Consider the following 13,025-nt stretch of genomic DNA (forward strand, 5'->3'; position numbering starts at 1 on the left):
AGGAGTGCGAGACGTTACAAATTACGCCCCTCTATATTTTCCAACATGCAGTCCCCTACAAACACGTTGCCAATTGTTTAATGTACCACTTTCTGAGCGGTTATAACCTATCTACACCTCTTTAGGGGGGCAGGGACCATTTATTAGGTCACTTGTGACACTCATATTATGGCATTTCCTCTTTGTACTTGCTTCATGATTCTATTACTAACCATTTTAGATAATTCAAGATCTTTTATAACATATTATTTTAGTTGTCATATGCTAACCAATAACATAAAAAAGCAATAATTATAAATTATAAGTTACTCATACCTTACTAATTACTATAACGCACAATACTAACGCAATTTATTTCACAGCGGACGAAAACGGATCCATTTCGGAGACGATACCGGACCGGCCCGTCGAACTCAAAAACTTTCCAAAACTCTGCGACCAACGGAGGAAATATCCTGTTTTATACAAACTAGAGTTCCAAGTAAGTACTCATTCATATTATTATACCTTGTTAGGTAAATAAGTAATTAGTAATTAAAGATTGTACTAGACCAGCGGAATTTCGTTTGAAACTTCATAGGTTGTCATAGTCTGAGGGAGGTTTTCCACCAGAGATGTGCTAATAGCTAAGCTGTGAAAATAAGCTGACCGATTTCCATGCGGCTTTTTTTAATAGATAGAGTGATTCAAGAGGAAGGTTTATATGTATAATACATGCATAATATATCACCATTGCACCCATACGAAGCTGGGGCGGGTCGCTAGTAATAGATAATAGGCTACAACAACCTATAAAACTTGAGGGGTTTTGTCACCAGTTAGGCTATGTAGAACTATGCTACGAAAATGTAATAGATAAGCTCATCCCAAACTGGTGTGACCGTTTCCACTGATACTCGATCTATGGTACTATAATATATCACCGTAACGATCGGCCTGGCATCTGGGCCTGTTTGCCACGTACAGACTAGAAGCGTTATTCCACAACTCAACGTTACAGACATAAATTTCATATCATTTATACATATAGCGGTATGACGTGTCACATGCGACGTTGACGTGACGTGCAATATAAAAAATGTATTGCTAAGTGCAGAACTCTAAAATACAATGCCTAAATCGACTATTAATTGTTCCATTTAATTCTACAAAAGATTAACTAAATTTATTAAAAAAAGATCTGTTCAACTCAAGCGTTATCAATAAGTCCCGGATAAGCTCATCCCATTTTGGTGTGAGGCCAAGAGACTCGATCTTGGTACATAATAAGTCACCGTAACGATCGCCTGGCCTGGGCCTGGGCCACGTACAGCTAGAGCGTGTCCACAACTCCACGTTACGACATCGTCAACGTGGAACGATGCGGTAACGTGTCACATTACGTTGACGTGACGTGCAAATTTACGTTAATGTAACGTAAAAATCGTCGTGACGTTCATTTCGCAGACGCATAAACGTTACACGTCGCCGTGCCTTGTAAAATTTTCCACTAACATGCGTAATTTCTCGTTACAGATATGAACACACATTGTTCACACAGTACTGTATTCTGCTTCTGCTATTGTTAAAAAGGCATTGACATTGAAGCATTAACTGAGCGGTAAAATAGAAGCAGTAGGGATCCATACTAAATATGAAGACTTAGTGAGGGCACATACGGCTGGCTTTCCAGTCCCGAACATTGAAGCATTAACTGAGCGGGAGCATCGAGCTACGTCGGCTTACGGCGACGTGCCGCGCCGTCCCACGGCGACGTTGCCGTACCGTGCACTAGAACGACACGGCAACGTATCGTGGCACTTTGCCGTTCCACGTTGACGACGTCGTGACGTGGTGATGTGGACAGTGGACACGCCCTAAGTATAAGCCTCACTCATTGATAAACGGCCTCAGGAAATTAAGTGTCGCGGAAGATATGGGTGTTTAAGTTCATCCTTCCTTTGTCCCCGAATTTTATGGGGAGTTCCATCTTTTTGTTCAGATGATAAGAGAAAGTATTGTTGGGGAAATGAAAATTAAGATTTTTGGTTTTATTCTAATTGACGTCGTTTTTGTGTGAGGTTTTAGATAAGAGCTATAACTGTAATATACACTAATATATAAAGCTGAAGTGTTTCTTTGTTTGAACGTGCTAATCTCAGGAACGTTAAGGAACGTGGGTTGCCGGCAGGTGACAGTGTTAGGGAATTGGGTATCAGGAAGATTGGGAAGGAGATGATTGAGCCATTGCAAGCGGCAAACGTTGTTTCACGTCGGTTTTTTGTGAGGCCGTTACAAAATACGCACGCTACGATCAATAGGAACGAGTGCTATTAAAAAAGTATCAGACTCCTCAACGGTAAAAATAACACCAAACAATAACTAATAAAGTACAAAGAGAATGACAATAATCAACAAATTCATTCCTCAACGAAAATAAACCTTCGCTAACGAAAAAAAAAGTCATTTTAATTAGAAATGAAGAAAGAGAGAGAAAGATGACTAAATTGACAATTTATGAGTGAAACGACAAAGGAAACCGTCCTAAGAGGTACTTGTTGAAAATACAGAGATATTGTAACGTTATTTTTAGATGTAAAGTAGATGAAGTCACTGGGGACCGAATTTGAAGAATATGTTCCAAAAGTTTGAAAAATTACAAGGTTTTGGTTGATCAGTGATTACTAAATCAAATTGTGTATTAACTTCGAACCTAAGGGTACTTTTCCACCTGAGGTGTACTATTTATATTAGCTAAGTTAATACTAAGCTATGTAGCTGTGCGAGAAAGATGCGCAGCTCGAATATGCTATGTATCGATAGTAGGGAAGCCATCCATAGCACGCATATTTCCATATCAAAAACATAGCTTAAATGAGTCCGTTTCCACCAGTGCTAAGCTACGTGCACCAATTAATATGATTGGTAGATGCCAAACGCATCCATAGCAACGTAGCATAGCATATCTCTGGTGGAAAAGCACTTAATTTGTAATTTTATTACTTTTTTATTTCGTCATATAGGATAACAATACTTAGGTATTTCACTTATTCCAATGCTTTATGTAACCAACAAGGCCCAATTAAACTTCTAAGTACATATTGTGATATTTTTCGCAAAATTAATCCCGCCTTGTATACAATAACTTAATTTTTCCAAGGCAGAACAATCTCCCAACAAATAAATGAAGTCCAAGAACTTTTGAAAAGATTTCGTAAATTTTTGGTGTTTCAAACACAAAACCTTACTTTAAAACTTTATCGTCGGTATGAGGTTCCTTTGTAAGGTTAATAGGAATTTGATATTTATCGAATATTTCAACACTCTTCATAAAATAACCCTATTTTAAATGACAAATTTTAATGATATAAGCCGGCAAACGAGCAGACGGATCAGCTGATAGTAAGGAATTGCTGCCGCCCATGGACACTCGAAACACCCTTTGGTGTTCCTGTGTTACAAGGGAGTTGCCGGCGTTTTGGGGTTAGAAATTTCGGGGATAGGAAGGGGGTAAATGTGTAGAGACACATTTTTAATATTTATTATTGTATAGTGTATTATTTATTTTTTGCCGTGTATCATTTAAGATATATCAATTCGAAATATCGCGTGACGTCACTTCCAGGTACAATTTCTACGTAGAAATAACGTATTTGCTCCCGACTCCGAAGCTTTGTTTCATTTTATATAAATACGCAGATTGATTACATAGAAACTCTCCACTACACGTAAAAACTATTGAACGGATTTAGAAGATTTTATAGGCCATGACCTGACCTGAATACTAAACAAACAGGCGACATGTTAATTCGCATATACGAGAGGAACTATCAACAACGCAACCGCTTTATTTCAAGAGCAATAAGAACCATATCCGTATATCAATTTTCAAATCTTATATTTAAGACCTGAAGCCAAAAAACTTTTATGTCTCGCCATTGTATCCCCGAAGGAGTAGGCAGAGGTGCACATTACGTCACGTAAGATATTATACAATATACACCCACTTTTCACCATTTGTATTATAAGTCTCATGTAATTGAAGTGAGCCTATTGCCATATACTGTGGGCACAATTCTAGACTCAGTGCTACTACTGAGAAATTTCGAAAAATCTAAATAAGCCCAGTAGTACTTTGTTTGACCCGGGAATCGAACCCTTGTCCGGTAGTCGCACTTGCGACCACTCGACCAACGAGTCAGTCACAAAGAATCATATTTGTATATCAAACAACAGTGTAGCTGATCCAGCAAACTTCGCCGCCTCAAATATTTTTTCCCAACATTTAGACCTGCCCAGAACTTCCACAAATAATTCAAGACAAAAATTAGCCAAATCAGTCCAGCCGTTCTCGAGTTTAGCGAGACTAACGAACAGCAATTGATTTTTATTAATAATAATATAGAGATTTCAAAACCTTATATTCGAGAGACCTGAAGCTAAGAAACTTAAACAATATACCATTCGATTTGATTCATGGCCGAAGTTTTCAGCAATAGATTAACTACAAACTTGCGGCGTAATTCAGTTCCGCAAGTTAATCTTTCAGTGAGGTTTAAAAAAGATATATATTTAACTTTGTAATCCTTTCCTGGAGTTCTCCTATAAAACGTTGGTAGTTTTAAACTAGTTTCTTTTATATTTCGGGTAGGTGGCGGTAGTGATGAGTGCTTGGTAGTAACTACAAAGTTGAATGCATTTATTATAACCTCATCTCGCATTTGTCTATGTGGAATTTATGTCCAATCCTCTTGCTCAAGAGTGATCCGTGGTCTCTCAGTGGACAGTTCATTTTAAATCCTTCAATTTGTCATTAATAGGAGAATTTCATTATTGTGGATGGTGATAGGCATGGTGATACTTGACTTGACTTACTTGGATAAGAAATTTTATGGATAAGCACTGGAGAAATCTCACAGAGAGCTATTTATTCGATTTTACCTAAGTGATGGTATTATTAAGCATCGGTAACCCTCTACTCATTTATCCTATAAGACGAAATAACCTCTGAGTTTATAAAAAACATGTCCCGTTAGAAAAAGAAGGAACATTTTTTTAATAAAAATTCAAAATTCAAAGGTGGCGTTGAAATTGTTGAGCGGTGCAGTGTGGAGGCGGCGGGCGACACCTAGTGCACTGAACATTACTTATCTAGGTTAACCTCGCCTGACGTGACCCACTTATGCATTATTCGGTGCGATGGATAAGCACCCGTTTTTCCAATGGATATGGAATTTTTAGTCGGAAAATTTAGTGGCTTTTGTGATAGTGACGGCAACAGCGCCGCGCTGTTTTATTAAATTTTATCTCAGCCATTCTTGGTTTTAGGTCTTTTTCGGTTCGGTTTTTGTAATTTTGAGGTGGATTCTTATGGACAGTAGTTGTGTCAAAAAGAGCAACGTAAGACAACAATGTCCGTAAGGATTGACTAGCCACATCAGACCAACAAGGTAGCTGGTTTTGCAGCACGAAAATGATCGGTCTATATTTTATTAAAGTCAACGCTATATATTTGAGAATTCAATTTACCAGATACCTATCACTAAGCTTAAAACGACGTAATAATCAATATCAACCATGTTACTCTAACAGCGAAAGCTGTAGATAGTTATCATAATCTCCTTCCTGGTGTGAAACCGATAGAATTTCACCGATAACATCGACTCGGAGCGCCAACCGCCGGCGACCGTGTAAGGCGACCTCGCAATTTTTCCAATATTCCACCTTCAAAAAGAACTCCAAAAAGCTAACGTAGAAATAGTAAAAAAACAACTTCGTGCCGTGCCGCCTTTTGTCAACTTTATCGGAGCGTCGTATCGGGACGAGTGAAGTTTTTTCCCTGCTTTTTTCCCCGCTTACTTCGACATCACTCTGTCAACGTCCACCGAGATATAACCCCGAATAAAAAATATATTTACGGACGTTACGGACGACCGGAAAATTTATCCGCGCCACAGCCCTTTGCAAGTTTTTATTATCAATCGAGGAAGTGTGTAGATCCTATAAATATTACGCAAGCAATTCAAACTAATAAAAAAGTTGGGAGACCACTTTTTGGTGAAGCTATTCATTTCGTGTATTGATAAAAATCTGTTATGTGATGTGACGGGTCGGATTCGTTGAATGGAATTGCAATGTTAAAGGTCCCTGGCGTATAAAAATAAACTTTGTGACATTTACAGTTAGGAAATATTTTTGGTTACAAAGTTATTTTGTCAATAAATATATTCGTTTGAACGATTGATCGTGATTCCATTTCTCAGTAAAGATTGATTCACAACAACTTCTTAAGTCTTTGACAGCCAAAAGAAAACTGTTGAAAGCAAATCCTCCGCTAACATCGGTCACCGCGGTGACCACCACGTCGCTCAATGTGTTAAAATCATCACTAATGTCAAGTTCCATTTTTTCCTTATATTTGGGAGATAAATCACGATTAACCTCAACGGTAAAACTGGCTTACTTTATGGAAAACTAGTTCAGGCCCCAACCCAGTTGGGACAAAGCCAGAAGAAAGAGAAGATAATTCTTCAAAGATCATATTTCAATAACCCTTTATTTCCCTGGCACTGCAGCGAATGCGCAATGGTCTGGTTACTTCGATAACCATTCAATGACTGAAAATATCGCTCACACACTCAGCAATTTTTAAACGGGAATAATGGAATGTAAGAATTTCACTTTCCGAGTCTCGCTTCTAACTTTTTACGCTTCGATAGGAAGAATATGGATTAGTAAATAGGTATTTGGTAGATATTTAGTAAAGTCAAAGTATTTATTTCAATTAATCCATATCTTAATCGCCCAGCTATATAGCTTAGTATCAGTGGAGACGGTCACATAGTTTCACGGCTTAGCTATTACTATATGCTATTACATCTTTGCGGCATAGCAACATGGCACATCCCTGGTGGCAAAGCAACATAAGAGTAAGTACCCATAACTGCTCTAAAATTTTCTTGGCTCATCAAATCTTTCGAAAATAATAGAAGGCAATGTTGAATGCTGATGTAATTACGTACACAGAAATATAATGTGCTAAATTTTTGTTCCAGACGGCAGTTAAAGTGGAGACGCATTCCTGTCGACACGCCACTAAGAAGACAAATTCACATAAAAATCAAAATCAGAAAGTGATACCTTGTGAGTACCACTTAAGAGTCATTTTTATATAAATTTATTTTCAACTTCCCCTGTCCCTTTTAAATATTTATAACTTTGTTCTTTCATACATTTTGTGGTTTGAAGTGTGATTTACATCGCGGTTTGTGACTGGGGATTCTTCGCAGTACATTATTGCTGCTGTATTTTATATTTTATGACGTCGAAAGCTCTTATTTCAATTACTTACAGGCACTTTTGAAGTCTGTTGTACATAGGGAGAGTGAGTTATTTTTATTCTAAAATAAAAACACGTACTCAAACACAGTGTGTGCAAATAATCTTAGTGTGGAGCAACATTCTCGAAGTTGTTCATTTCAAATACTTATAAGTTAATTGTTATCAATTTGTATTTGAAAATCCCCGTTACATTGCACAAAGCATCTACATACATTAGAGTATAGGTACATGTTATCATCATCATCATCATCATCAACAGTCGAAAAACGTCCACTGTTGAACAAAGGCCTCCCCCTTATTCCTCCACGTAAAACGACAAACGGGTACATTGTATAAGTATTCAAGTATTTATTGCATCCATAATGTACATAGGTGTTAGAAAATACATGATGACAGATACACAAATGTACACCAACAAAAAATTAAATATGAAAAGTTTTAATCACAACGAAAAATGTCGCGAAGTTCTTAAATGTTTCCGATTAAAAATATGGCAGTCTATCCGCGGCTTTATCACGCCATTCCTAGCATTCCACAAAGTACATTTTTATTCGCAACTCCCCATAAAGCTGGCTATAAAAAGGGAAATCTTTTTTATTACTTCATCGTGGCTTAGCACGTAAAACTTAGATCGTGGTACAGTACGCGACAACTGTTTGTGAACGATTCTAAATTTTTAACTGATGTTACAAATATTATTGTTTAGTTTGTCTTTTCTGATTGTAACTATCAAAGTTGAGATCGTTTCAAAGGGATACATTTGATTGACTAGCAAACATGAAGAATCCCGAATTGTTCAAAAAACCATTAATTTCTTTTCTTTTCTAAAGTACGTTGCTCCACATTAGGATTTTCTCCTATATCGTGGGTGCGTTTACAAACATACAATTTCATATACACGATACATGTTTACACACCCAGACCCGGAACATCATTTTTGGATTACACAAAGAGTTGTTTCGTCCTAGGATCGAACCCCGCGACTCGATACAGTTGCCTAACCACCACGATAACCGTGCATTCTTGTTACCTGTTGAAACTAAAGACAAAAATATCACGTAGTTTCACAAAATTGTCTCCAGTCGCTCTTGTAATCAGTAATCAGAGCTACAAAACCACTCAGTCAATGTAAGTTTCTAAACAAACATTCAGAGATGAAATTGAAACTATCATCAACCGGGCCAATTCCCAATTATTTACGGTCAGCGCGTCATGTCAACTTCATTCCGTGACCTCATCTCTTGCAACTGGAATCGAAATATAGTAACGAGGTGGTATACGAAGCTAGCCTTATACCGTGGCTCTGGTATGCGGTATGGGACAGGAGTTGGAACGGGGTGGTTTGTAAATGGTTTTATTTAGCTTGCCTCGTTAGTGTGTTTGGGTGGAATTTAGTAAATGAATTTTACACTCTTCCTGATGACAGATTGATTTCATATTTGGTACACTCTAAGTTCACTCTTAATTCTGATAACCATACTATACAATATAACCATTTCAATACTTGAAACAAAAGGGCTTGATTGGTAGAATAGAGCAAATTAAAACCGTTTAACATAAAAAAATATTTATTATGTTACTCAGTAAAGCCTTATATTATTTTAGTTTATTTGATATATTATTACCATAAGAATCTGACATTCCCTCTGAATCATTTCAAAATGTATCATCCTCACAAAAAAAGGATGGTGTAATACATATTTCGTAGTCGACTGTACAACATTCAATGGACGCCTCAAATTCTTACAATTTATTTTAAAGTCGCACAATTTTGACGCAATTGTTTTTTAAATGAAAATTGGCGTTTTAACTTGTTTGTTTCAATCTGAGATCTATGGCGCTCAATTTGGCTTAGATGGTAAAGAAAATTTAAGCGATTAGTGTTCAATGTGCAAAGATTATGGAGTCCAATGAATAAAAAAGGTTTTCTCCCACCTTGGGTGAGGCGAGAGGGAGTGTCAGACTCTTACTAACTAAAAACCACTTCGTTCCTACTCCTGCTTTGAGCTGGAGCCCCGGTAACCTGTTACGACGAACGAATTTCGACGTGAAATAATATTATAAAGGTTTTTATTTATTTATGATTAGCCAACTTTTGTTTACAACAGAACAATTGATAAAAAACGAATGTGAGTTTTACAGTAAGTTTAACAAATATTTAAAGGTAAATACAACATTAATAAATATTTATTTATTTTATTTTACAGTTAAAACAAACCAACCATAAGGTTTCTCTATCATTTATGTATTAAGTAGTAGAAAGTAGTAAAAACGTAGCGAGCTCAAAGTAACACCTCGCTGTACTACTAATTAGTACACTCCTGCCTGCCTCTTGAAACAAAAGGCAACAATCATAAAATAAAACATCAGCTCTAGTTAGCGAGCGCTGGTGCTGCCATCTTTATCGTCTGCAATTTGTCCGTGAATGACGTCACAATAGAAACTAGTGAACTGAGGAAACTGCGGTTGCAATACAAAGATAGGCTCTGTGCACATAGAAAGAGATTATGTATGAGAATAGAGTTGGGTTTATAATAACGGATTAATTAATATTCGCTAAGTAGTATAAGTAGTTGCTAGAAGCCTTAGTAAAACGGAAAACAACGCTATCGTTGTTCCACGTCAGTTTTTTGTGAGGCCGTGGCTTTTATCCACAATACCCTTTATACAAAATATATATTTAAAAAATATATATTTTTACAATTTTTTTAAGAGAAGAGACACTTACATCATAAAGAAAGCTCATACTAAGGGCACAGACAGCGTAAATGTCAGTTTCTAAAAAAATCTCTAAAAGATTGATGTTATGTGAATACAACACTAGCAATTTTAATCAAACAAACTATTAAGAAAAGAGCGTACTCGGGGCTTTTTAAAAGGCCGGCAACGCACCTGTAACTCCTCTGAAATTGCGGGTGTCTATGGGTAGCGCTGATCGCTTACCATCAGGTGACTAGTCTACTCGCTTGCCACCTATTCCATAAAAAAACCTCGTCTAGCTACCAATGTGTGTAAGTCCTAAGTGTTCATTTGCTGAACAGCTTCGTTCGTTACCGCGCGGTTTTGTCTAGTGACGTTTGAGCCAGCCGCCATATTGTTTCACAAGGAGCCTTTGATTTCAACGGCTTAAATAATTTATTTTTAACTTATTATTTAATTTGTTAGTTCAGTTTGTTGGTTTTGTATTATGAATTATGTTTTCAGTTTTGTTTATTGTTTTGTATTTTGAAGTTAAGTAGTTTAAGAACACAAAATTATTAAAGAGATATAAAAGAAAAGTATTTAGGTGGTGAAATATATTATAAGGAGTTTCGAGTTAAATCCAATATATCTCCAAATCTAGTTGCAAACTTTAAACTCATCACAAACAATAAAATAATTATCGAAAGGAGGAATAAATTATGATTATCTACTTACTTAAGTACTACTACTTAGTGTACAAAATAATATTATTTTCTTACAATTTCTCAGTCACAAACCAGAGATGCGCAGGGCACAATTTTATAAATAAGTAACTTCAAATAATTAACTGTCAGACTAAATAAAGTTTTAATATCGACCGTATTAGGGTTCATTATAGTTTGTTATTATTTGTAGTTTGTTTCAATTTTAAAAATTAATTCCTAATTTAAACATGTGTAATAAAAACTTCTTTGCAATTGACCGAAAATAATCTTTAAGCTAGAATTTAAAAATGACGTTCGAATTTTGAAATGTTTCCCGCCAAGAAAAAGCGGGAATTTATAAGACTTTTACATGAGTTACGCCATTTTTGTGACGGAAAACAAACGAAGTGACATCTATATTACATATTTTTGAAAGGTATTGCTTCACGATAATAATATTTTGTGCAATTGTGAAGAGTAACTGGTCTGTTTCTGTTGCAATAAGCTTACATGATCCCACGCTGGAATATCAATGTAATCCAACTTATCATACAAAAGCCACCCATGTTGTCTTATCATTAACACCTAAACAGCAATTTAAAATCTACCTTAAGTTAATAAGGTTATAAGTTGAGGTTCGAGTGGCAATATTCTGAATTCTCATCTAATTCTGTATTCTCCGCAGACGACTACAACCGCGTGGTGCTCGAGACGGTGGACCGGGAGCCTGACTCCGACTACATTAATGCTTCCTACATAGATGTGAGTATTTCGATAGTTATGCAATATTTTAGTGTGATTCTTGCGTTGATCTAGTTATTTTAGAAGAGTTTATTCAGATCCTAAAATGTCGGGGGCGACTCCCGAGTAACCTACGGGTGGTATCTACTTGCTTAATAAAAAAAAACAATCCAATAAAATCTCAATAATTATTTAATGTCAAAACTATACCCCAATCGGAGAGTATAAAGTCAAAGACTATTTAGTTTATCTACGCAATATAGATGCAATGAGCGTTAGTGTTACAACTCAAGATTAGGAAATTTCACAATATCAAGATTGAAATTGAATTCAAGGGTAAGCCCCTGGTTATATAAGTGAGCGATCATGAAGAGTAGTTTTATATGCACTATTCGCTACATGTTATAAATATAAAAAATACCCTTTTTACAAAAACCTACAATTTTATTTATCTAAAAACAACGTAATAAAATAAAAATCCCAGAGAATCCCTATATTTAGTTTGTTTACTAAAATCTAACCTACGCCCAACCACTCTCAAGCTAATAACTTGCCTTAAAAATCCCAGCTACTAATTAAACAGGTCTCCCCTTGCTTTAGAGACACATTAATTAAACGGTCTGGCTAAAGCCTAATTCTCTTCATTAATAAAGGGTAATTACTCGGTAACCGGTCGATAGTCGTTAATTAGTTATCTTATGACTGGTATCGTCTTGCTTTAGAGAGATCCGATATTGTTTAGTCGAGATAGAAAATTTAATTTTATCAATAATAATTAACTCACGGTCGTTTTTTCATTATGATGAAAATATTAACAATCTGGGTATTTTCACTGTTATATCTACAGTAGATCTTGGCTTACGAGAGTTTTTAGCGGTATAAGAAGGACTTGTCCCTGAAAAAAATTACCATCTTTTTTTATAATAACTATCGTGAGACATACAAAATTAACTAAAAATCATGGTTTACTCACGTACAGTAATGAAGAAAAGCTCTACTAGTTTCGAGTCACAGAAGGACTCTTGATCATGACAAGCGTGCGCAGACGCGGCGACGTCATATTAGTCATCGATGGATAAGACGTAGATGTTATAAACAAACCAACCTATTTAAATACTTAATGACTAAATATGAGATGTACGCACACACCAACTCTAAAACTTTAAGACTCATAGGCAGCTTAAATCTTTCACAACAAGAACAACAAAAAGAAAGCCATACTAGATCACATTTCAATTACGTTTACGTCGACAGTTCTCAAAACGTCCCCCACTTGTGTACATAAAAAGTACTGGAGCAAACCTTAGAATTCAAAGATTTCAGACGATCATGAATTTGGTCACGTCTACACATAATGACTGTACGAATTGTTGGGCTCAATATCCCTCTGAAAAGGCTCGATTCTGAAGCTGAACGACCCTGAAGGACCAAAGAATATCAACTAGATATTGTGTAGAATTGAAACCGGCTCGAGGGTTCCTGATAAAAACCTTAGGACCCAATTTGGCGACAAAAGTGTTGAGGTGAAATACTGAAAAGGTTTCTAGGGTTTAAAGTATTTATTCAAGTAGAAAACGT

The 13,025-nt window shown here is 36.2% G+C and overlaps 1 protein-coding gene across 2 annotated transcripts in view; it reads left to right on the top strand.

Moving 5' to 3' along the window:
• LOC118266060 (receptor-type tyrosine-protein phosphatase kappa) overlaps positions 1–13,025 on the top strand; it is an 88,459-nt gene that overhangs the window by 55,459 nt on the left and 19,975 nt on the right. For both annotated transcript variants that reach the window (XM_035579412.2, XM_035579413.2), the window contains 3 exons: positions 363–481; positions 7,035–7,122; positions 11,392–11,468. In XM_035579412.2, the coding sequence (XP_035435305.1) occupies positions 363–481; positions 7,035–7,122; positions 11,392–11,468 (284 nt within the window). The remainder of the gene's footprint in view (positions 1–362; positions 482–7,034; positions 7,123–11,391; positions 11,469–13,025) is intronic.

This window comes from Spodoptera frugiperda, chromosome 7 (assembly GCF_023101765.2).
Source record: "Spodoptera frugiperda isolate SF20-4 chromosome 7, AGI-APGP_CSIRO_Sfru_2.0, whole genome shotgun sequence".
In the NCBI taxonomy this organism is placed as follows: domain Eukaryota; kingdom Metazoa; phylum Arthropoda; class Insecta; order Lepidoptera; family Noctuidae; genus Spodoptera; species Spodoptera frugiperda.